Source organism: Barbatula barbatula (genome assembly GCF_947034865.1).
Source record: "Barbatula barbatula genome assembly, chromosome: 2".
NCBI classification, from domain to species: domain Eukaryota; kingdom Metazoa; phylum Chordata; class Actinopteri; order Cypriniformes; family Nemacheilidae; genus Barbatula; species Barbatula barbatula.
The window spans coordinates 16,802,218-16,828,975 of NC_136767.1; the positions used below are offsets into that span (position 1 = coordinate 16,802,218).

The 26,758-nt window shown below is 36.5% G+C and overlaps 1 protein-coding gene across 1 annotated transcript in view; it reads right to left on the reverse strand.

The window, feature by feature from the left end:
• ar (androgen receptor) overlaps positions 1-26,758 on the reverse strand; it is a 56,536-nt gene that overhangs the window by 26,767 nt on the left and 3,011 nt on the right. The window contains exons 2-3 of the mRNA XM_079449678.1: positions 14,104-14,255; positions 11,168-11,284 (exon numbers count right to left, since the gene is read on the reverse strand). Coding sequence (XP_079305804.1) covers positions 11,168-11,284; positions 14,104-14,255 — 269 coding nt within the window. The remainder of the gene's footprint in view (positions 1-11,167; positions 11,285-14,103; positions 14,256-26,758) is intronic.

The window sequence follows — 26,758 nt, forward strand, 5'->3', positions numbered from 1 at the left end:
AACCAATTCAAGTGAATAGGTGCCTTCGCACCCATTGCTTGGTTACCAACATTCTTCAAAATATCTTGTTTTCTGTTCGGTGGAAGAAAGAAAGTCATACAGGTTTGAAATGGCAAGAGGCTGGGTAAAAGATAACATATCACGTTAAGGATTTACACAGTTTTTCTTCATTATTTCATGGTCTATTAAAAATCAGTTCTTGAGCACGTATATACAAAATCAGTGATCCAAACTTATCCTAATGCAATGGTATTCACAAGTCAAGGACTTTGAAGTCAAGGATGTGTAAAGTAACCTTCAATTTTATGTGTCAAACAGTTACAGGTTGCAGCTTTTAATTCCTGAGGCAGTTTGGACAACTGACTCACTGACAACTAAATGCTTACTGATGTACTGTCTGCTACGGCCATGATCAACATAAAACGCATGAATGAATCAAATGTTTAGGACATTAAATGCACAGTATACATTAGATAAAAGCATCTACTTAATGCATAATATCAATGTAAAACCCTGTAGTGACTCGTGCCATAGTGAACACATCAAGCACAAACAAGGCTTTAACTCTCAATTATGTACTGGACAGTCTCCATAATAGCTGTTCGTTTTATTTACACATAGAAATAAACTACTTGAATTTTACTGAGGAAACTTAACAGACAATAGATAAATCACATTCAATGCTTTCAGTCGCAGCTGCGATGACTAGAAATATTGATGCCGATTATTCAGTACTGTCTTAACTTTGGTCGAGACGTGTCCTCAGTACACCCATGTGTGAAAATGATGTAAGGCACATGTGCTCTTGTTTCAAACTGTAAACACCAGCAGGGCCTGACATTCTGCTCTCATTTATTTAAAGTCATCGTTCTGATCCTTTACATAAACATTATGCGTTTACAACGTTCCCTGGTAGGACAAATGTATTACTGCACTTGTTTCATATATTACCGCATGCTAGAAATGTAATCTCCACCAAGAGACAAACAGGGTTTCTCTCTATTGATAATCGCACCACGAGACGTCTTTATTTGAAATGTTCCCTCCATTCGAAAACGCTTTATAAAAAGTTTACATTTCGATCTCTTTAATTGAATCTATTTCAATCCTAAAGAATCTATAAAAGATAACCAAAGGTTAAGCCAAACATTGCGTCGGCCTCAGATGGCTACATGAAAAACATAAGCCTCTCATTAAACGAATATATCACTCGAGTCTGGTCCACATTCCAAACATCGACATTACCAATTCAGAAAAAATCCCTTCATTACAGTCTGACAAAAGCCCTCAAATGGCACGGATATTTGAAAGATGGTGAAGAGCTGGTGGAAAATACTAACCAACAGAAACAACGCTTAAATTGCTTGCAAAAGTACAATTTGGACGAGATTCGTATTCCACACGATGTTTGAGTTACAATTATTAACAGAAGATGCCTGCATACCGATTCGGCTGGGATTGAAATCTCTGTAGTATCACGACAAATGGGAATGTGAAACTACTGGATGTGTGCATTAAAAGGAACAAGAACGCTATCTGTTGTAATTATGTATTACAATTAAGAGTTAAGAATTAATTAAGGTGAGATCCGACTCTTATTATGGATTTTTTATTCAGATGGGATGTCAGCAGTACTTGAAGGTACCCAGAAAGTTGGCAAAAGGGTCCAAATCTATAATGTACTTTATGTGCATCGATGAGCAAAATTGTTAGATGAAGGTCGAAAAAGAGGAAAAACACAAAAGATATTTTATTTCATATCTTGGGATTAGATTTTTCAGAAGCCCCCAGCTAAAAAAGGTAGGCAAATTGCTCCATAATGTTTATAGAGGTTGTGCAAGAAAAGACAAGTTTGATTTGAAAAGGATTCAAATCACAAAGCATGTTTAAATAGGACGGAAATATTTTTTCTTAATTGTGTTTTGGAAATGACTTACCTGTCCTCATTGACATCGTTCGTCTCGCTTTTCTTTGACATGAAGTGGCATTAATGCAATTCAAATGACTTTGTAGTCACGCACTTAAATACAAATGGTTTTGGCTCAATTTGTTAAAACACACTTCACGGGTATGGTCCATTTCCACCTGCACCACAGGCGCAGGAGGTTTCTTTTCAGAAGCAAGAATTTCTTCTATCTGTCTCTCTTGATTAAGACTCTAAGCTTGCTGAGTTTCTCACTTTCAAAGAGTTTTTACTCTGCTTTTCCACTTTTAAAGGTAAGACATCTCACTTTCTTCTTGACAGTACTTTTAGCTTTTTTTAGTGAACAGTGAATTTCTAAATTTTGTTATGTTAAAATAAGATGCTGTGTGTGCGAGGATCTTTTCATTGGGCGGTGACTGGAATCGGCAGCGCTTTCAAGAAGCAGGCCCATAGTTCACTTTATTTGACAACCTCAATATTAGATTATTTTCTTTTTTCGAATCGGTGAGATCTACAGTGGTGGTTTTATCACCTCTGAAAGAAAGATTGAACATTCAATATTTCCATTGTAATGCTCAACTAGTTACGTCAGATTTAAGAACATTCCTCTCCTGTTTAAACAGATTATGATCATCTGAGCTGCATTTAAACCCGTTGAGAAGAGCTGCCAAATTGAAAAAGTCCATAGTTCACTATATCTGACATGATTCCAATATTTGATTTTTTTTATTCCCAGGTGGCTGTTTCAGCTCTTGAATGAAGGGCATATTTAACAGTAATATGTAGACGTCTGCAACTGTATGACTGATTCACATGCCTACACCCAAATACTGTACAATTACAGTCAATATCAACATATGTTGAAAAACAGAAAACCAATATGAATTGATCTGTGGTCAATGCAAAGATAAACGCACACACTGGCAACTAGCAAAGACCACTAGGCTTCAAAATCCAAAACTCCATATAGACACAATGTTACGCATATTAATCAGCAGCTGACATTCTTTAGATTAATTCATTTTCTGCAGATTAATAATGCAAATCACTTAAAAAGGAGCATTTGTCTAAGTGCTGTTATCGCATGACTAACTGTTATTGCGGCAGGCATATATCTTGGATGTTTGTCATATTGCTCTATAGATTTGCCTGACTATGAGTAAGACTGAGAGCACATACAGTTCATATCAATGCACAAACAGTCTGACTATATAACGATAAAATGACATTACTACATTTAAATTAATTTTAATCTATTTAAATTTAGATACAATAACAAGTACAATACTTCTACAGCATTTATTAATCTTAGTTTATGTAATTTCAGCATTTACTTATGCATTTTTTTATAGACCATGTTAACAAAGATGAATAAATGCTGAAAAATGATTTGGCTCATTGTAAATTCATGTTAGTTAAATAAAACTGCTAATTGTATCTGTCAATTTTGTCACGCCCCCTTGACATTTCAAACGTGTGTGACTTACTTTCTACTTCAGCCCACAAAAGAAGATATTTTGGAAAAATGTCAGAAAATCATTGGTCCCTATTGACTTCATGAGTTTTGTGTTCATACAATAGAAATCATTGGGGACCAGTGGTTTTTGGTAACCAACATTTTTCAAAATATCTTCACACAACAGGGTGAGTAAATGATGTTAGAATATTCATTTTTAATGTGAAATATTCCTTTAAAATCAAACCAGCTATAAAACTGTATATTATGTGTTAATAAAGCCTGAAAATACTTTTAATGGCTGAAAAGTTGATTTTCATTGGACGTGATGCCAAATGCCAAGAAATAAATGAGTATCATTCAGTAGCTTTTAAGTGTGAGAATTTTTGGATGCGGCAATTCAGTTAAATATCAGCCCTTAATGCTATAAAGGTATTACCGGATAGCCTGTGTCAACCGGTTTCAAATTGATAAATAGCAATGTTGGTAACCTGTCTTTAAACTCTGCCGTCTACAAAAGCTGCCTGGTTCACTTCTCGGTAAGAAAGCTATGTGAAGTGCCACTTCCAATGTTAATTTTCAATCGATTCAACTCTCAAGTGACAAAGGCTACTCAATCAGAACCTAGAGGCTCACACTAATCCCAGACACTTCAGGAAAAGGAGATAAAGTGACAGGCCTTGCCCCGTGTGGTTGTGACAGCAAGTTTTTGATCAATCACAAAAACCAGGTGAAGACCTATATATTCAATACTGGTAAAAGACTGTTAACAAAACTTTACATCAAGATGTGGAGGTTTAGACAACACAGTATCCAGACGTTTTAATTGTGGGGATCATGTAGGGTTTATTTCTTTTTTCTTTCTTTTTTTATTGCTAGATCACTTAATCCAAGACGATGTGTTGCTCTATCAACCCCAAGGTCATGGGTTTGATAACCAGGGAGCGCACATACTGTTAAAATGTATGCTTTGAAATGTATGCACTTTACATTACTATAGCATCTGCCAAATGCATAAATGTAAAGGATTGGATGACATGAGGTCCCCGGTCTCTCTCTAAACATAGTAAACAGTGTCACTGTCACTTTGAAAAGACACTGGACACCAGCAACACAATTGTTGCCAGACTTGTGCTCCTAAAGTGTCGTTCAAAGTAAACATGTTTAGGAAGGGTGTGCCTATCTGGAACATCTTGTTCCATGCATGGCATACAACTTCATGCGGGCCTCAACCACTTCAATAAAAATTTGACATCTTTTGGAGATATTAGTCCATGAATGTGATCATTGAAAAGCTGGAGCGCTCGAGTCTGTAGGTGGCCCAGAGTCCCTCGGGGAGATAGCCTGGCATGTCTTTGGCCGTCCTACAACAAGGTATGCCACGTGTTCAAGGGAGTGTGCGTTGTTTGTTCACGTTTTCATGTGCCAGATATTAAACAAAGCGTCGCAAGTCACCATCGAGCCCGAATCCACAACCCTGAGCTCTGCAATACTGCGTCTCTCTGTTCTCCCCGCCATCTGCTTCTCTCTCCCTCTGAGTCTTACCCTCTTTTTCCCTCTTTTCTCTCATATGTCCAATAACTCTCATCATGTATTCAATTTTCACCCGGACCCCTGACTGTCTTCCAGTGAAGCGGGGAGCCGTGCGGTAGCGAGTGTCTGCGTGGTCGCACGTGTGTGTGTGTATATGTGTATGCGCGTGTCAGTGGGACAGTGCTGAGAGAGGTGTTGAGATGTTGTTAATATGGCCTCCAGCTGCCAGAGAGCGTCTGGAGGGGCAAAAGTGCCATAATTCTGTAATGTGCTGATGACGCTTTCCTCACTCTTTTTTCCTCTAGGTGCTCTTCTTTTCTGTACTCAAAAAGAGACAACCCCCCATCCCCCCGCAAACCTAGTCACTGTCACTTTTTTTCTTTCAGTTCCTTTGGAAATACCTTGCATCTCTTACATTTCCTGCCAAACACTCTTGCGCCTGTAATTTGGATGCTGATGGAAGCCGTAACTGATTTGGCTGATTATAGAATAATACCTGCTTCCCCCTGTCTACCCTCCAGCGTGTGCTCTGTGATAACTTCAGAGAGGCAGTGTCCAATTGAAACTGGATCTCTCCTCCTAATTTAGATCCCCCGCCATGCAACCTCTACCACAATCAGAGAAAACAACTTCATTGCGCCATATTTCCGTGCTATATCGGCCGTCGGAGAACGTTTCACTATTATAATTGCGGGTCATTGTCACTAGTCAAGAAGCGTGTGTGCCTCCTCGAGACCTTGCAGGTTGATTATGTGAAAGGCATGCATTACTTCACGATACGAGTCTTTCATAGAAGCTCTGCTTCTAACCTCTATTTCAACTTGATTATACGTAGTATGATCAAGCGTTTTAGTGGGTCGACAACAAAAAAACAGTGGATGTTCCAGTTAAATAAAACCAATTTTTGTTATTTATCAAGGTCAAGGTGCTGCTCTCTACTTTTTTGTTTCATACAGCATGAAAATATTCCCTTAGAAGTGAAAATTTCATGACCTCATTGATTATCTTTATTACTCTGTGATCTGTCCACCATAAGCTAATTCTGTATCTTTATTAAGGAATCACGGAGTGTCCCGATCCGATACTTGTATTTTCCTAGTGCTAGGTGCACATTCCAGGTATATTTAGGTTATTAAAATATTACTACTTAACAGTTCAGCATACTATAAATGATATCCTAACATTTTGAAGCAAACGTAATGACATAAGTCGTCTTTTCAACTAATTCAAATAGCAGGATTAGATTAAACATTAAAATGGCCTTCTATATCAATGAAGTATACCGGTAGTTAAAATACTTTTATTGCAGCTGGACTGGAGTTTGTCCACAATGAGAATAACAGAGCTTCATTCAACACTGCCTCAAAACTTAAACACTCAACACAATACTGCAAGTTCACTCTGTAGTATTCACATATACACTCACCTAAAGGATTATTAGGAACACCATGCTAATACTGTGCTTGACCCCCTTTCGCATTCAGAACTGCCTTAATTCTACGTGGCATTGATTCAACAAGGTGCTGAAAGCATTCTTTAGAAATGTTGGCCCATATTGATAGATTTACATTTGCATCAATTCATTTGGCAGACTCTTTTATCCAAAGCGACTTACAAGCAGTTTTTATTTTTTTACAGTGGCACATTACTGCAGAGCAATCAGGGGTAAGGTGCCTTGCTCAAGGGCACTTCAGTCATGACCTGGCACTGAGATTTGAACCGGCAACCTTCTGTTTACAAGCCCAATGCTCTAACCACTAGGCCACATGTTCAAGAAACCAATTTGGACATGGTCAGAAACAATGCTCAGGTAGGCCGTGGCATTTAAACAATGCCCAATTGGCACTAAGGAGTCTAAAGTGTGCCAAGAAAACATCTCCCACACCATTACACCACCAGCCTGCACAGTGGTAACAAGGCATGATGGATCCATGTTCTCATTCTGTTTACGGCAAATTCTGACTCAACCATTTGAATGTCTCAACAGAAATCGAGACTCATCAGACCAGGCAACATTTTTCCAGTCTTCAACTGTCCAATTTCAACTTTTTCCTATTTGTAGTGGAGATGAGTGGTACCCGGTGGGGTCTTCTGCTTTTGTAGCCCATACGCCTTAGGTTGTGCGTGTTGTGGCTTCACAAATGCTTTGCTGAATCCTCGGTTGTAAAGAGTGGATATTTCAGTCAAAGTTGCTCTTCTATCAGCTTGAATCGCCTCTGACCTCTAGCATCAACAAGGCATTTTCGCCCACAGGACTGCCGCATTACCGGATGTTTTTCCCTTTTCACACCATTCTTTGTAAACCCTAGAAATGGTTGTGCGTGAAAATCCCAGTAACTGAGCAGATTGTGAAATACACCAACAACCATGCCACGCTCAAAATTGTTTAAATCACCTTTCTTTCCCTCTGACATTCAGTTTGCAATTCAGGAGATTGTCTTGACCAGGACCACACCCCTAAATGCTTTGAAGCAACTGCCATGTGATTAGTTGACAAGATAATTGCATTAATGAGAAATTGAAGAGGTGTTCCTAATAATCCTTTAGGTGAGTGTAAAGTGCATCCGGAAAGTATTCACATTTTGTCATGTTACAGCCTTATTCCAATATGGATTCAATTAATTATTTTCCTCAAAATTTTACAAACAATACCCCATAATGACAATGTGAAAGAAGTTTGTTTGAAATCATTGCAAATTTATGAAAAATAAATGTAGCCCATCCCGATCGGGTTTAAAATGCCTTGATTGGCCCCCGATCTTTGCGATCGGCACAGGACATCCCTACTTCCCTAAAATATTTTGTGACCTGGACACAAATTCCTGCGCATGTATGGATAAATATGCAGAAGGGTCACTGATCGCTCTAAAACATCCACTGTAGTGGCACTGAGGTAGAATTCAGGATTAAGTTTATAGCGATGACACACATGCTTTCAAATGTAGGGCCTGCCTTTGACAGGCTGCAGTGACTTTAGACAGGCTGTGAGCCAACGAATGGATGTCAAAGTGATTTGCTATAGTTCTTATTTAACTGTGAAGAACAATAACATTTACTAGTAAAATATATAAATGTATGATATCTAAAGTACACAAATGTAACACTGTGACATTTGTACCCACAAACAATTATGTCGCAACTTTGCCACCTAAAAAACGGTCTTGGACCCAAAAGGTGACTGATTTTGGGATGTAAAGATGGTAGCCAGGTACTGCAATAGCAACAATGAGCTATTTTATAAAAAAAAACCTAAAGATAAACAACCCGACTAACATCAGAAGTTCTGTTTTTGAATGACTTTACTGGGCCCTCAACAAATACACACTCACTTTAAGCCAACCGTGAAGCCAATAAAGTTTTTTTTAGCTAACAACAGGTCTTCAATATCAAACTGCTTGGTACAAATATTTTTGGCTCTGCCTTAGCTTATGTGACAAGAACTTTCGGACTCAGTAAGCAAATGTGGTGCCTTCACGTTCTATATTATCTAAATCGGGTCAGCGCTGCTGTATATAATGTTTTATATTATATTTCAGCCGTAAATATATGAACTTTCCAGTTCATAAAATAGATTTCTCTAGAATCAAGAATCCTTCCGGAGTACCAAAACATTTAACACAATAAGTTTGGGAAAATTAAGTTAAGTACCTTCAACAAATCAGAATTTTACATTTGGACAATTTTTTTTAATAAAATCAGGACCTTAAATGTAATCTTCGCATGGTTCTATTTCCATCTAACATGGAAAAAGCTGTAAGATGATTGGGTATTGTAAAGGGACATGATATGAAGACCTCAGAGTCAAATATAATAAAATAAGCCTTTGGTAATAGTGGTAAGCTCCTAACACCTCCCTCAAGCAGCTGTGGGGTTAAGAACCTGTCGAATCATTTGATATAGATGTGGGCTCTAGTTCAATCAGAACTTTAGTGAATTTAGACCATTAGGAACTATTAATGTAACTGATGAGCATGGTGACTTCACACAGTTGGGTTTGATAAATGATCCAAAGCCCTGATCAGCGTCAGAAGATTTTTGAGAAAGAATTCTCTTTAATTACATCTCGAATGATCTAATAATTTCAGGTTTAATTCGCACAGAGAAAGATTCTGAGTTAATTTAGCACATTCAAAGAATGACACGCGACGATTGAAAGAATAAATGAAAGAGAAAACGGCTGATTGGAAGCCATGACCCACTGACCTACTGTATATAATCTCAAACAATCTCAAAAGTTGTAAAACACTCTCTGAAAAAAAACAATCCTGATGAAATAAGAGAGAAATTAAATGGCTTCCTCTCCGGAATGATCTACAGTACGTCTTCTTGAAAATGAAATTCCAATTCCTGAAGGATGTCTGCTGTAAATGAACTGATAAAAGCAGCGTGCAATAAACTGTTTCGATTACTTGAAAATCTTTATCCATTATCCATTACCTAACAGCAGATCGCATGAAAATTTATTTAATTTATGAAAACCCTTTGAAGAGAGGCAGGGCGAGATGAGGACCTAAAGGGAGGGAGACCTCTTAATGCAGACCAGAGAGAAAAACCCTTAATGATTCATTAATAATTCATCAGCATTTGTGTGCCCTAGAGAGAAAGATCAAGGACAGATGCAAAACTGACTGCATGACTCCGGTGAAAAAGTTCAGATCATTTCAAGACACTCCCCACGTGCATTACCTCTCCTTATCATAGTAGTCTTCTACTAAATTGCTATAAATTGCAGTATTACCATGACAAAGCATGTAAGCTTTCTCTACTCAACAGTTGCCACACTGAATACTTGTTTATTGCCTTCGTTGCATTGATCCTTATCAGCAGCTTCAGGTCTAAAACATAAATGATCAGAGATACAATTTTTGATTTGTGGAAAATCTTAATAGTAATTTGTGCAAATAGGCTTCGTTATTTCATAACACACCAGAATCAAATTGGATCTTAACGTATCACCACATGACCAGGGCTGGTGGCTTTTTAAACGCATTACAGAAACAGCCTCAATGGAGGAACCTAGCCTAAAATGGCGTACTTCTGAAGGGATATTGAACTAGCAAACGTCTGGTTGCCTCACGGAGCCTTAAAAGGACAGCTTACTTTAAATTAAAATTATGTCATTATTCAGTCACCCTCAAGATGTTCCAAACCCCTTTGACTTTCTTCTGTCAGAAAAAAATGAAGACTTTATGCTGGGCTTTTACAAACAATAGCTGATAGTTAATATGTCTATGTTTTTTTTTCTGAAAAATAAAACACCTTATAAGTTGTCCATACAAAATATTCACTATACTCTATACTATGTTTCATTTCTAAAGTCACGTAATATTATAAAAAATATTTTTGGGCTTGTTCTTTCAAATGGTCAGGCTGATCTGGTTCCAAAATCAGACGGAAAGACTTCTTTACGATTCGGACGGATATGGTTCTTCAGTTCACCTCGGTGACTCAATGATCCGTTCACAGCAGGTCTCAAGTTAACAGCTCACTGGAGGGGAAGATTACCGGTGAATAATGACTTGAATTTCAATGTTTTCCTCGCACAAAACTTTTTAGTGCAAAGTTCTGTAGATGTTAAAAGTTCTTTGTGGAACCATGCAGATTGACAAAGTACCGTTATCCTTAATAATGTAGCACATACAGACTACTTATAGACAGTTTCTTTGGACACACATGCCTGGCCTAATGTCAACTTCCGGTCTGTGTTTGTTTATTGGTCTGGCCAGTGGCTAATAATGTTACTATTACTATTACTACTTTAATCAGTTTATATTAATATTTTATTGTATAATAATTGTATTGAATAAACTAAAATTGCTAACATTCTTCCAAATACCTTTCTCTGTGTTCATCAGAACAAAGTTATTTATACAAGTATGAAATGACATGAGGCTGAGTGAACGATGACAGAATTTGGGTGAACTATCACTTCAAGTTTGGGCCACAAATGTGCAGTAACGCTTGTTTATGTTGTTGCTTTGAAACCATCTATATGATTTTTTGTTCATTGTTAAAGCTCTGAGCTGCCGTGCACAAATTCCCTGTAAAGATTATTCAAACAATCAAATTTTTGATGTACAGAACAAAATGAGTTTGGAACAAGACTGAAATAATGGTAGGATTTTCAATTTTGGCGGAATGACACCACTACATCACGTGGAGCAACCGACTGGCACCCTGTGCCAACATAACCCAATGAAACAAAATGCCTATGGGCAGAGTTGAACATATGACACTTTATCACAGGAATTTACCTCCTAGTGTCATCCCCGCCTCAAAGCACTTCCTCAGACGACAGGACGGGCAGTTCTTCCTCCTCAGTTTATCTATGGTGCAGTCGTTCCTGCTAGCGCAGAGATACTTTTGCTTCCCTAAGAGGAGAAACAGACAGAGGCTTTTACTTAGTTTGAGTCTGCTGGCAGCCAGAGCAAAGCTTCAGGAAGAACAGAGCTGGACACATCACATTTACACCGAGATAAAAACGTAGATCTGAAAAAAATAGGGAACACACGCACACACACACTCAGAATGCTCCAATTAGAGGGAGCTGTTAACGTGACAAGCCACTCTGATAGGTCACAGCCCTCACTCTGAGCACTCTGGGACAGCCAAATGAAAAGTGCAGAGTGAAATTTGAAAAGAGTGTGTGTGCGTTGTAAGCAGGGATACAAAAGCACTGCTGAGATAGAACTGCAGTCAGGTCTGACACAAAATCAAAATGAGATGTAACAGACATCCACTGTCAGACCATTACATCATTTCAGTCGTATCAATCAGATGGTTACACTTAACAATAAGGTTGCATTTGTTCACATTAGTAAATGCATTAGCTGACATAGACTAACAATGAATGATCAATACATTTATTAATACTAGTAAATGTTATTGCGGCATTTACTAAAACATTTTTTATTCTGAAAAACCAAATTACCCATTGTCAGCTAACACATTTCCTAATGTTAAGAAATATTACTTATCGTAAAGTGCTTACTTTTAATACTTTTATTGTAGGTGACTAAACAACATTTTTCTGTTATTATTTCACTCAACATTTTGTACTTAAACAGCATCAAAACTCACAGGAAATGTAAACAGGTAGTTGACAAAATATACCCTACATGTTTCCTAGTGTTTTGAAAACAAAGGATAAATAATGTATAAGGTTTATTTATCAACTACCCAAACACAATATTACATTCAGTTAAATGTTCTTTAAAGAACAATCTCTTTCTTATTTTTTATAATCTTCCGGTGTTGAAGGTTCTTTATGGAACCAAAATGTTCCTCTATGGCATCAAAGAACATTTTGAGGGCACCTTTTTGTGTACAGCATATAATATAAAACAATATGGTATCTACCGTAAAATACATTTCCAATTTCTTTAAACATTTTATAGATGTAATCTAACATGTGTAAAGATGTAGATTAAATCTAATTTAAATCTTTACAATTCATAATGCAAATAACTTTACACTAGTTAAGCATTCGGTCCTAGTTAAAGTGACAGTTCACCTAAAAATGAAAATTCTGTCATTATTTATATTTACTCATCTTCTTGTCATTTCAAACCTGTGTGACTTTCTTCTGCAGAACATAACATAAGGCATTTCAAAGAATGACCGAAACCGGTACCTATTGACTTAACATTGGTTTCAACTCTGTAAGTCGCTTTGGATAAAAGCGTCTGCTAAATGAAAATGTATTTTGTCTCCATACAATAGGAGTGAATTGTGACTGCCATTGTTTTATTCATTCTTTGACATATCTTCTTTTGTCTTTTGCAGATGAAAAACGTCATACAGGTTTGAAAGGACATGGGGGTGAATAAATGATGAAAGAATTTTCGTTTTTGGGTGAACTATAGCTTTAGTAGTTGATACAAGATTTTATGTAAGCATAAACTCTGTGACTCTACTGTATGCTGCTATAATTTCTGCTTAATCATCTGCCTATAAGGCAGACACTGTAACATCGGCTCTGTCAATAATATAGTGTTGGGGCGGAGCTATCTATCCAACCACTTAAAGTTAAGGGCGGAAATGTTCAGGAAACCTGTTTCAAATGAAGTCATCATTGTTGTTGCGACTCCATTCTGTGCCACTAGTGACACTTAAATTACACATTTCACTTTTAACCATATTCAGAAACCACTCTTTAATGTTACACATCTACCCACACTTATTCAGACTGGACTGTACGGAGGCCAAGACTTTTCCAACTTTCCCTTTTATTATATTTTCCCTCTCTATCTCTCTGTCTCCAGTAACAACTGTTGGAACGGTAAGTACAATAGTGTGATATTCCTGTATTTGATTAAACCGAAGTTCACTGTTGGCTGTGGGGCAAGACCTTTAAACTTCTCTTAACTTTGATAAATTAGTTTTTTCCAGAATCTCTGTGGGTGTTTAGAGCTTAAAGGGCATCCGTTTAGCACAACATGTCTCTCTTAATTTAATAATGCAATTTAAAGAAAATGCTTACGTGCTTATGCAAACTAAGTATTAATGATAACTCAAAAACGAAAAATATGTGTATATTTATCGTATCTACGTGCAAACGTGTAAGAGACGTTCAAATAAATCTATGACTAAAGTGTACTTTCGGTTAAGTGCCACTGATTACCCGTTTTCATGGCAAACCTCAACATATCTCACAGCCAAGTCTTCAAATTTGAGGGCTGTAGGTGTTAGATTTCTATTGAAACGTTTTCATGGGTTTGTTTAATGGGGAAAGAATGTGTCCCTAATTTGTGAATAGTTGGGACTTTGGATTTCAAACAACTTTCTAATTCCCTCTCTCACATTTTAACTGTGCAGCTGCGTTTAAACAATTGCATCTTTCTGAGACGTGCCTAATAACTATCTGCATCTATCTGTCCTTCCGGTTTTCTTCCCATCTCTGCCTTGTTTTCAACATGGCAGCGGAGTGAAATCAGTCTGTTGCTGCTATTTTAAGTGACACCAATAAAAACAATAAAAGCTGAACTGGACACATGGTCAGAAGTATATTAATTCATGAAAAGGCAATAATGTGTTTTAATATGGCTTTAATGACAGTTTATAGCTGTAATTAAAAGCTCTAATTAAAGTGAATATACAGTACTCACATATGGCAAGTATATTTAGCCCATATAATGCCGTCCACAGTGTATTTAAGTGACTTTTGTTATGACTGGTGTGCGTATGTTACCCTCGGCAGCTCTTTTAAAGAAAACTTTGCAGCTTCCGCAAGTGAGAGCCCCGTAGTGACATCCAGATGCTTCATCAGAGCAGATGAGGCAGGTCCTTTGTGGAGGAAGGAAAAACTCCATCGGGAAAATATCGCTCCTTCCTCCATCATACCTAAAAATAAAAACACAGCATAAACTAATGGCATGACAAAACACTCAAATACATGTTCTATCTGCAAAGCAATACATCAACACAGTGCAAATACGGAACTTGCTTTAATGTCAGTTATGAAAAAAACACGCCAGGTCCATTATCCGTGATTTGAACGGAGAGCACATAAAAGCAAAAAAAGCTCTCGAGCGATGCAAGTAATGGGTCAACGTCTGTACGTTTAGATGACTAAATGGAATGAAGATACTGCGAATTGCGGCTGAATTCCGGTGAAGTTTAACATCAATTGCCACTGCGGCACCTAAATTGGAAATGTCATTTGAGGGTTCGGCCCTTGGTGATAACAGGTGACATTCTCTGAGAGAATGCATAAGTGAGAACGTGTGTGTGTGTGTGTGTCGGTGGCCAAATGATAGAGGTAAGTAGAGGTGACATTATCCTAATGCAAGTGCCAAGGTCTCTAATGAAGGGTAATAACTGCTTTATCCCTTTAGGAATGATGGAAAGATTTGTGGTTAAAAAGAGTCATTCAGAATCATTATTCTGTTCTGATGATGGTACCCAATTCAGGCACCACACACATAATAATAAAGTAAAAGTGAACTGAATTACTGGAATTAGAAGACAGGAAGATTTCTGATATTTTCTTGCCTGTCCAGCACAGGTGGTCAAATTATAATAACGGGCGTAAAGAAAAAGTACAAAAATGACAGCGCTGAGATGCAGCATTGTTCATGTCAGGAGTATATTGTGACCTGGGTCTCTACTGTCTCACTTATTTTTAAACAATTAAATCACATTGTCACCTAGGTTTGTCTTAATTTCCCCCAAGAATCCCACCATAAGATGACAAGAAACTCACACGGTTGGGTGCTGATGTTTGCAGTGAGCATTTAACAATCTGTTAGTGTGAGGACAGACACATCGTCATATGGGCTATGTGAAATGCATTATGGGAAAATGATTGTCTTCTCAACATTGCATCACTCACTATATTAAGATGATTTATTACCTCCCAGTTTTGCCTTGGTGCTAAAACATGATCTACTATCAGTTTTAGCCTTTTGACATTGTTCTCGATATTTCGATATTGATGTTTTTTTTCTGACATCGCTTAAATGGGTAATTTGTTTTCAATCTATGAATACCCATAATTTGGCCCAAACAGCAACTGTTGCCAGTTCGACTACAAATGTTTCATTTACATTTAATTATTTCTCAGATGCTTTTATCCAGAGCAACTTACAAATGAGGCACATTACAAGCATTTATCATACATGAGCCAATACTATTACTGCAACGGCAAGTCACAGTAGAGACTAGAGCAATAGAGCAAATGCATAAGAGCGAAGAAAATATTTCATACGCAAGAACAAAAATACAGCCTAGTTTAAAGAAATCTTGTTTAAAATAACTTTTTAATAAAAAGTGCAAGACAATAGCGGGGCATAAAATCAACCTGCTGGTCCCGTCATTACAAAGCAACCATAAATCACTGCACTTTCAAAACACAGCAGCAGAAAATTGAAAGTGGACAAACTGGTCAAAATAACAAAAAAGATGCAATGTTTGCAGATCTTGAATACTGCAAAATTACTGAAACATACTAACGTTTTTACCTGTATTTTAGGATCAGTTCAAAAATAAATATTTAATGGAAGTCTAATTTTTTCATAACTCATGCGTCTTTGCATTCTCTCAGTCTCTCTATGGCTTTATGTCACACCTGAGGTTTGTTTCTGTTAAAATTCTACAGAGACGGGACTGGATTTGCCACAATACATGCAGGAATTTAAAGATAAAACTGGAATAGACCTTAATTTTTCCGTGGCTATTTATTTAAAAAACACGCAAACGTGCAGCTGCGTACAAGATCATTTTCAGTTTTTATGAATTTACTATTTATAGGTGTGTGTTTAGGTCAAATTTTTATTTTTGGTTTACTACTAACAATATTTCTACCAAATTTCAAACAAAAATATTGTTTCAATTGGCATTTGTTTGCAGAAAATGAAAACTGGAGAAACGTGTCAAAATAACAGAAAAGATGCTCTGTATTTTTTAAAACATGTTCATATTCACTTTTAAGCAATACAACAGTATTATCTCTAAATGCATTTGGGGTCAGATATATTTTGTATGTGATAACCTTGATTTTTATCACAGTTTCCATGTGTCTTATCATGCTGTCATGCTTTCACAATACTATTAGGTTAGATGTAGTTGAAATTCTACAGACACTGGACTGAAATGGCCACAATACACGTAGAAATGTTGATTAAATGAAAATGTGGAATGGTCTCTTTATTTTTCCACGGCTGTATATAATGTGTTGACCGATCCTTTCTGTAAACTTTTTTCTGTGGAATTCCGTCCACTTTCCAACAAGGCCTGTATGATGCTGAGTCTCTTTGAAGCCGCATGGTAAGTTCTGGCATTCTCTGGATGTGTTTTGGTTGTTCCGCGCACACTACTGACCTGCCAGCGATGGCACTTACCAAACAAGCTGTATCAATCACAGGGTCTGGGTTTCTCTCACTATCAGCAGTATGACTGCTATTGCTTTGACCTCATGCAATTTCATGTTTAAGAAGGTCACTCTGGCTAAAAATACAGCCTTGCTGGGGTTATAAGCCAGAGCAGTCACACTACACAAGCTCTCATCAGGATCTCGGGCGGTGTTGGTTTGCTCTCACTTTCTATTTCCACTAACACGTTCCTAAGTCTTTCTCATTAATGTTTATTAGACATAACTTGATAGTTTGACAGCACTTGAATGACATTTTTCCAGCACTAAATGAGAAAGTGATCCTGTTTTTATCGTAACCTTTGCCCTGCATGTTTATTGCCTCTGTGTGTGTTGGATTCTTACTGATAAAGTAAATGAAGTTTTGCTAAAGGGGTTAGAAGTTTGCGTGTGTGTGAAGAGGATGACACCAAAGCCAAGAAGTTGATTGGACACAGCGTACAGACATAACTATACTCAGTGACATGACATGTCAAGGGTACACACAAGGACAAGCACTTATAACCAAACACACACAAACACTCGACCACTTGCATGCCCTCTCTCTCCCTCTTGCTCTCTCTCTCAGTCACTCATCGCCAGAATGGTTTTATGTATTATGGCACTGACAGATGGGATTGTGAAATCACACACCCTTACATTCTGAATTAACTTTAAGGAAACAGGAATTACTGTGGTGAATAGCTAAATGAAAGCTCTGACATCAAACTGATTTAAATTCACTGTTTAGGGGGATTTTGAGAGGTTTTCCCTGTATATTTTTTTAATGATCTACATAAAACTGGAACTCATTTTTAAATCCATCGATTTTCATTGTATAGAAACTATAGCTGATTTTTGATAACTTTTGCATTCAATGCTAAATGAATTTTGGTAGTTCTTACAGAATTTTTGAAACTTGAAAAAGAAAGACATGACTTCACTGGACTGACCCATTTTAGATACATACACTCATTGCCAAAAGTATTGGCAGTGACGTAAATGTTGTGTTTTGCAAAGTTTTTTCTTAAGCGGTTGTTGTGTTCATTCACGTTGTTTATAGATTATTATACGGAGTAATCGGATGCATTTTAAATAATTGCAAAAGAACTCAACTCAACACTCAACTGTAAATATTGTGACTCTGCATATAGAGTATTATGTTTTTGCCAATAAACACCTTTAAAACTTAAGATATGCTTATAATTTTTGACCAGTATACCATAAAAACACATGGAAAAATAATCTACAAATACAGAAGCAGCAAACTTTGCAAAACACGTTTATGTCACTGCCAATACTTTTGGCCACGACTGTAAACTGACGGTCGAAAGTTTAGGATCACATGGCAAACATGACGCTGAATGATAAACTGGCAAGAAAACGATTTTGATTATTTTTGCAAAGGGTGACTACTTTGAAGATGCTAAAAAAATGGAATGCTTTAAGTCACAACATAATTCCCACAGTTGCAATTGTGTTATGGTATTATTCCTAAATGTGGAAAAAATATTTAGTAAGAGATCCCAAACTTTTGACTGGTAGTTTAAATTTTAAGTCATTTAATATAACTAAGGCTGTCAAACGGTTAATCATGATTATTATCGCATCCAGAATGAAAGTTTGTGTATGTCTGTGTACTGTGCATATTAATTTTGGATTTATAAACACATGCAAAAAACATATAAATAATAAGGAAATGAAACAAATGCATTTATTTACATATGCCAATAATTACATTTATATAAGTGTTTATGATTTTTAAGTCTATACATTTTCTTAAATATATGCATGTATGTGTATATGAACACAAAATGAATATGCACAGTACACAGATATATACTGTATAATTACTTTTATTCTGTACTTTTATTAAGTTTTAAAAACATTGTTATGTACAGTATGTCACATTACCTTTTAAAACGAGTTATTCTGTATAAAACTTAGTGGTGTTCAGACATCGTTAGACTACTTTGTGTCCATGTGTAAAGGAGACGGTGATGTGAGAGGTGTAACAGGTTTATACGTGAGGTGACAGTGTGTTCGTGCGTGTTGTCAGATGTTTCATGAGGTGATTAAGTGTACAGGTGATTTAGGGGTCTCAGGTTAAGCTATCAACTCAAGTTCGTCACCTACTTCCCCAACACTTTGTGGAAAACAAGTTTACAACTTCAAGAGCTTACACGCACACCCACACAAACATGCACACTCGGATCCAATTTATTAAAGGAGCGCCTTATTTCAAAACCTATCCAGTATTTGTGAGTGTGTGCTGCATATCATGTGTGTCTTAAAAAACAAAGCAATAATGACCCAAGAGGAAGCACTCATGGGTAAACAAATAGGTCATCGGGGAGGGGGGACTGAAAGACAGGACACCCTCAGAGCGGCCCTGATTAAATCCTTCTAGCGAAGACCTCTGATGAAACACCATTGGGAGGCCTGTGCTACTCCAGACGGGGGGCACCGGACAAAACATCAATAGAATTGTGTAATGTTACTAAGAGATATTTACACTAAAGAGAATTAAGTTACATCAGACTAACGGAGAGAAAACACCAACTTTGGCCAGGTGGAGAGACATGTTAGCAAATAGTGGAGTAGATGGTACCTTAAAGCTAAAGTTCACCCAAAAGTGAAAATGATGTAATCATCTGCCCACATAAACTTTAATAAAAGTCTTTCATGGAACACAAATGTTAAACAGCCTCAGAATTTTCAATTTAGTTTGAACTGTACCTTTAGGGAGCTTCTGCTCTAACCCATAAAATGAATTTCTGTTAGTGTAACCTAATTTATTCGGGTTGATTCAGTTATCTAAATAATACTTTTGACTTGAATAAACCCATTTAATTAAGCACGTGAAGCTCATTCTTGAACTTGCCTGACAAAATATTTTAACAGTATAAAGTTTGGGAACTTGAAACAAAGGGAAACTGTGCAGCTGTTCTTCAGTGTCACTTAGGAAATGAAATCGTAAAACTCTGAACAAGGAAACAATTAAATTTTTTACAGCACAAATGGAACCGGTGTGACTGAAGACATGTCGTATGATTACTGACACTCACAAGTCAAACAGCCTGTGGCTGAGTTGCACTTCAAATAAAAGATGGGTGAGGTACCTGGTTTCTCCGATTCCTCACAAGGTACGAGCGCCATGAAGATTCACATTCACCGAAATGTGAATCATTTTTAGCCGTTCTTGAAATATGCAAATAAGCACCTGTGTTGACAGGTTTGCAAAGCGGAAAGGTTAGATCCTAAAATTATTCTCGTAACTCCAGTGTACTGCAGTGAGCATGTGCCCTTCCCTTTTGGGTATGTGCGTGCATTCCTGTGTGTAAGGCTTCTCTCTGCAAAAAGACTGCTGAGCAAGTTCACTTCACCTCCTGACCTGTCTCACAGGAAAACATCCTAACAACACAGTTAACATCATAGATTCAAATGTAAAGAACCTTAAATGAATAGTTCACCTGAAAATGATTCACCCTCGAGTTGTTCCAAATTTGTATACATTTCTTTGTTCTGATGAACACAAAATAAGATATTTGGAAGAATGTCGGAAACAGTTCTAGACACTTTTGACTACATTGTCATTTTCCCTCCTATTTTAGTCAATGGTGGCCAAGAACTGTTTGGTTACAAGCATTCTTCCAAATATCTTTTATCAGAACAAAGAAATGTATCCAGATTTGGAATAAATCGTGGGTGAGTAAATGATGACATAATTGTTGTCCCTTTAATCTCTCTCATTTTCCCTGTCTCTCTCTTTATTAATCTCTGTAAAAAGTTCAGATATGAAATTACTTTGAATGTTAGATAATCAATATTTTCTTCTAAATGTTGAATTGTCTGAAAGGTTTCAAGCAGTGTTGCTGATTTGTTACGGTTTGTGATCTCCCATCATGCAAGGCAGCATAACTGAATTATGAAGTTATTGTTATAGGATTATTTTGTTGTTTGCGTTTGTTGGTTCTTAACTTGACAAGGTGAAGAAAATAAAATGATGGCAAGACTGCAGAATACATGTCATATTAACTATGTGTAAATTATAGCTTGTTTAAGCAAATGATCAAACTCATATTGGAAAAACAACATAGTATTACAGGGTACACCTATTTAAACAGTTGTTAGGAGAACTCAATACTCAAGTGTCTGTTTACGGTGAACAGCACACAACACACACAGCAGGAAAACAATGAGATCAAAATAACATTCAGGCAGTTATGTGTAAAATCACACACACACACAGCATTACGTCTTATCACACTTAAAGCCTCTGATAGCCGCCTGTCTCTGGTAGCATCACATACCACATTACATTATATATAGTTCAGATAAGCAGTACAAGGAATATGAGTGAAGTGATACTGCTTCTAGACTAAATGCTGTTAGTGTGAGTGTCAATCTGTTTATGCATTAACAAAGCCAAACATTCGTATCATTCGTTATTTTGAAAAGCTCAAAATAAATATCACAAAGTCCATTAAAGATTCTACTAAAAATTAATATACAGTACTATGCTGTTACTACCGTTAAATGTTATTTACAATTTACAGATTGTATTTTGTGTACATAGACTGACTATAGAAAAGTAACATCATTATACTAAAGTTATTTTTGCCTTTCAATGTTACCTTGAAAACTAACCTGTACCTATTTTGTAAAGCCAAATTCAAGTAAAAATATGTCAGCACTAAACTGCACTTTAGACTAAAACAAGTTAACATTTCTAAATACTCTCTGCTTTTGCAGACGTTTCTTAAAAGCACATTAACCCTGAGTGAAAGCCTGTCAGAGTTACATTTGATCATTTTGTACTCCTGTATGACCATTAATGGAAGACATCAGACTTCATCTTATAAATGTCAGTTTATGAGTTTGTCTACCTGTGACATTTGGATGTTCTGATTGAATTGATTTGAATCCTTAAAAAGCCATTTAAACCAATCCGAATAAAACCCGAGGACACAAAACATAACACATCCAAAAGGTACATCATTTACATTTTGAAAAACAAAAATTTGAATGTAGAAATTTAGGTTTGGGAGCTCTCTAGCTCACTTCTTTTGTAAGTCCTCTCAAACGTCTTAAGACTTTTGCATAAAATGTTCCAAATAAAAATATAACAATATGCAATAAGACTAGAGCTCTGTAAAGGTGCATGAAACACCTGTCACTGGTCGAGCCAGTGATGACAAATTCACAGTGGCATTGTTCCTGTATAACCATGACGATAATGAGAAGCCAATGGGGATTTGGCACGAGAGAATGGGAGATAAACTACACCACCCATTGTGAGCCGTAACAAACTGCTCTTGTTTGCTGTCAACAGTTGACTTGCTGTTAAGATATATTGTGCGGTCACAAGTGTGCGTTCGTTGGCATTTTACAACAGATTTAAACAAGGTTCATCCACTCTCAATAGGAAACTATTTAGGGATCTAACTACTACAGTATAAAAAGACAAACTATTTGTGAGTCACACTAAGAACCACTTTATTTACCAAAACTGCATGACTGGTCTTACTTTCTAGACAGTCATATATCTGAGCCTGTTTTTACTGCAAATCTCATGGGTGAGAAAATGTATGAGCCTGATTTATTTTCAAACTGAAATCATCAAATTTACACCCGCAGATATTCAAATATCAATCTTTGGAATGAATATGACTATGTACTTTACTGTAGACATGTTCAATCCAAAATTTGTGAAATACGCCCCGTTTATAAACAAGGATAAAGCAAACAATATTTATTTTCGAAAAACAAAAGAAGCTTTGCTGTGTAATTGGATCTATACTTGGAAGCTTTTTGGGAATTTTTTCATGTAACCACAGCTGCCTCCAGAGCTTACATCTTAGCCTCATTAGACAAGCGATACTGAAACAATAATCTCATTCAATAGCTGATAACCAAGGTCTCAATCATATGGGTAGTGGAGTCAAAAATGGTGAACAATTCAAATGGTTGTGTACAATCATACGGTAGCATGTAAGACACTTATCCTGATTATCAGTATTACCCCAATGCAAAACAGTAGAAGGGTAATAGATACAGTTATATGCATGGTTTATACCTGATCCACCAGGATCATAGCAGATTACTGCATTCTATATGGATCATCTCCCCCATTAGTAACCACAGAATGGGGTTGATGCCAAGATATTCAGATATTATTGACCTAGATGGAAAAAACAAACGAATAACATTAACTAACAATGTAGAATGTTCACAACTTTTGCCTCGGCACCTTTTTCAATATAGAGTGCTCAAAAGTCCATGACTTCTTTCTCATTCAAACCTATTTTTCATTACTAATGTTTTTATAAACAACAATTGAATCTCAGCTTGATTTCGGAATGTCCCAAATTGACCTTCTGTAGAGAGATGTTAACAAAGTTAATGCTGACATCCCAAATATTATAGATTTATTTGACATCATGTCAAATTTATTGTACACAATCAAAGACATTAATTTTAAATCTAAGTTTTGCATTAGTTTGTGAACCCAAGATTTTTCTACTTGAAATGTTGAGCCCCACCGTATTTGTTTTTGTGTGAAGTTGTAATCGCACATTGTTAAAACAGCCTATAACAAATTATATCAATTATTCACATTCTTCACAAATCGTCTTTATTACATGTTTTGTATGAAAATCTGTCTTTATTTGGCCAGTGATTGGAGGGTTTAGAACAGTTTGATGACAGATTACAAACCCAAGGAACATGAACTTTAAGAAAGTATAGGATTCGTTCGATTATATGTTGACTTTAAAAGGAGTCGAATCACAGAAAAACAGACTTTTTTGGGTGTTTGTAAAATACAACGTTTTATTTATTTTAGAGCTCCCTCCCCAGTCCGACGAAAGCATTTACTGAAACTAAGCTGTGGAAACCGTTCATTCAGACATATTTGTGACGCGACGACCGTGAGCACATTATATAATGGCCTGACATTAACACATTAACGTCAATTCGGTACTCAGAAACTTGGCTCTTTCAGTTACTGTGAAGTATTATGAAGGAAATATGATACAGTGTATTATTAAACACGAGAAGAAGATATTATTATTCAAGGTCGTACTTAGCTACACATAATAGTAAGATGAAACTGTCATCCTCCAGATGTTACAATGTTCTTGGCTGTTGGGTAGGACCTTACTCTGCATAACACACTGAAGGATCATAACAATATCAACAACAACGTAAACAATAGTTGCTACAACTAGTCAATACAATTTAAAGGAATCGACAGCTGTCCACCCAAGTCGACCTTGGCATGAAAGCAACTTTATATTAAACACTTGAAATAAGGTCTTGTGCGTCTAGTTTCATGTGGGAATGTTGCTGTGTCAGGATCTTGAAAAGTGCCGGTGCTGTTCAGTGAGGTTGAGAGGTGTTTTTCACCAGAACATTACTTACATTTTAATATTTCTGTAAATGGTATAAATCAAAAGCATTTCCATTTTGCAAAACAGCTTGTCACAGCAAGTGATTAAATGTTGCAGTTGCAATATTTGCTGTTGGACATTAAATTTTGATTTGAAATAACCACCTGATTGAAATCTTTCATGTAATCCCTAAGTAACTTCTCAGTTAATTATAACCGGGATTGGTAATAAATGGATTAGAAAAAACTAAAGAGTAGTCCCTTACCTTGCTTTATTACGGTATAAAAGGTTTTATATGTTAAGCCTAATTTTATTAATTATAGTATTTTTGAATTGTATAGTCTTCAATTTGCACTTTGTATGAAGGACAGAACTGAGAAAGAAGATTTACAACTAATTTTAAGTTTTTATTGAAGTAGTAAATAAGTTCATAATAATTATATGTTAATAAATAATATATTTAATGAATCTTGGGCAATAGTTTAAAGCAGAAATCAACAGATTATTTTATTTTTAAATGATGGGTTACTAAGCGTATAGTTCACCCAAAAATCGGCTGCGTTCAGGAAACATATTTTAAGAATGCAAATGATGTTTTTTTGTCAATAATATCAAACCTGGTATGATGAAACGACACATACATTTTAAATCTGCAAGTGTGAATGAGATTTCAGAACTTTGGAAAAGGTTAAAATAACTGTAATATGTTACATGGACAAATGTTGCATTCAATAATTCAGCTCTGTTCCACAATAAAATACATCAACTTCAAAACTTTGACCATTCACTATGTAACTCAGCAAAGAAGCTGAAATTTAACGTGGGGGTCCCAACAATATTAGACCCTACACACCTACTTCCAGCAAGTGATTCATGGCATAGATCATTTACAGATACATCGCAAAATAAAATCACAACTTGTTTAATTCCAAGGGCCTGAGAGGTGAAAAATGCCCCCAACGATTATTATTTATGGTATTCAGGAAAAAGGATTAATTAAAAAATATCTACTCAGATGCTGCAATAATACCCCATCGTCAGAATATTTTATCACTGTTTAGATTAGCCCTGTATAAACAGCTTCTGATTAACCTTTTCATAACTTTGTAATTTGTCAAATATTTATGGGATAAAATATGCAATTTTATAAAAAACTTAACTGGTTTCTTTTCCATCAAATTTTATTTTAAAGGGCCCTGTCCCCCCTTTATCACTGCTGACAAATGAGTTGCTGGTACCACCATCTTGAAGCACATTCTCCACATCGAAATGTTGTATTCGCCTAAATCATTTTACCAGCTGTTGATAGTATTTCATTGGTCAAAACAAACATGCCATATGTAGAACATACTGCACATTCACTATATGTACGGATTGTACCGTATAAATAGTAAAAATAACTCTTCTACTGAATTTGATACATACTGTATTTCAGCAAATAAAGAAACTTTCAAACGAGGTGTAACAGCAATTAAAATAGTTATCTTGAACGTAAGAACATTTTGACGAAGAGGGTTCACAGAGTTCCAATCTGATGGTACTGCTAATGTGATGGTTCTACCAAGAATACTCTGTAAAGAACCTATGCCTAGTTTGGAATGCAGTCTGACCAGAACTGAATTTGACCAAGGTATACTTCAGATTATTACATAACAAGCACGCATACACAAAAACTCTGTCGTTACCCTCGCCTCTCTTTCTCTCGCACTCTCTTTGTCACTCATAAACACACAAACACATACAAATTCGTATCACTTCTCCAGCTATCTGTCATCAATAGTCATCCAGCCAGAATGAGTTTGTCTATTTTTGCCCTGACCTATCATCAAACTGTCTGCTTTTTAAAGCAGTTCAATTCTAGACTAAAATCACCTACATGTTTGAACGATTCTTTCTCCAAACACAAACGGTCCACCTCTTAAACTTTGTTGTAGTATTCGCAGTCCAATTTATTCATGTTCAGAGTATTTATTATGTGTGATATCAGGTCTATAAAACAGGGTTTTTTGTGACGATCATGTGGTTTTGCTTCCAACTCAAACCCAAAAGATACAAAGGTTAAGCACACAACTAGTCTCAAATTCCTTTTAGGAAAAGAGCACACTCACATACACTAAAAACAGCCTTAGACAAAATGGGCGCTTAACTGTGCCTCTTATTGAAGCAAGAAACACTCGCTAAAGTTCTTTACACAAAGTGCACAGGCATGCAACCGACTCACATTTGCCGTGTAATCTAAGTTGGAGGTAAAACTTTTTCTTTTTAGCTTCTGCTGCAGGATATTTTTCCTATCCATGTCCGGCTTTGTCCCAGGTGGTGCGGCTCTTGTTTTATCAATAAATCAGACTTAATTTTTTAGATAGCCATCCCGCTGTCAGCTACAAGTTGTATCATGTTTATTTATAGACTGCTTTTAAAAACTAAAAATGTTGACAAAGTACAAAACAGATACATAGAAAACCACATGAACTTTGAGCAGAACGGTTTAAGAATTGGCAGCCGATAAACATACACCGTATTACAGCCGTAACTGCATGTCCGTACACGTGAATCAAAATTTGCTCTTTGCATGGACAGTGTGTGAGAATAAGTGTGAATGGCTC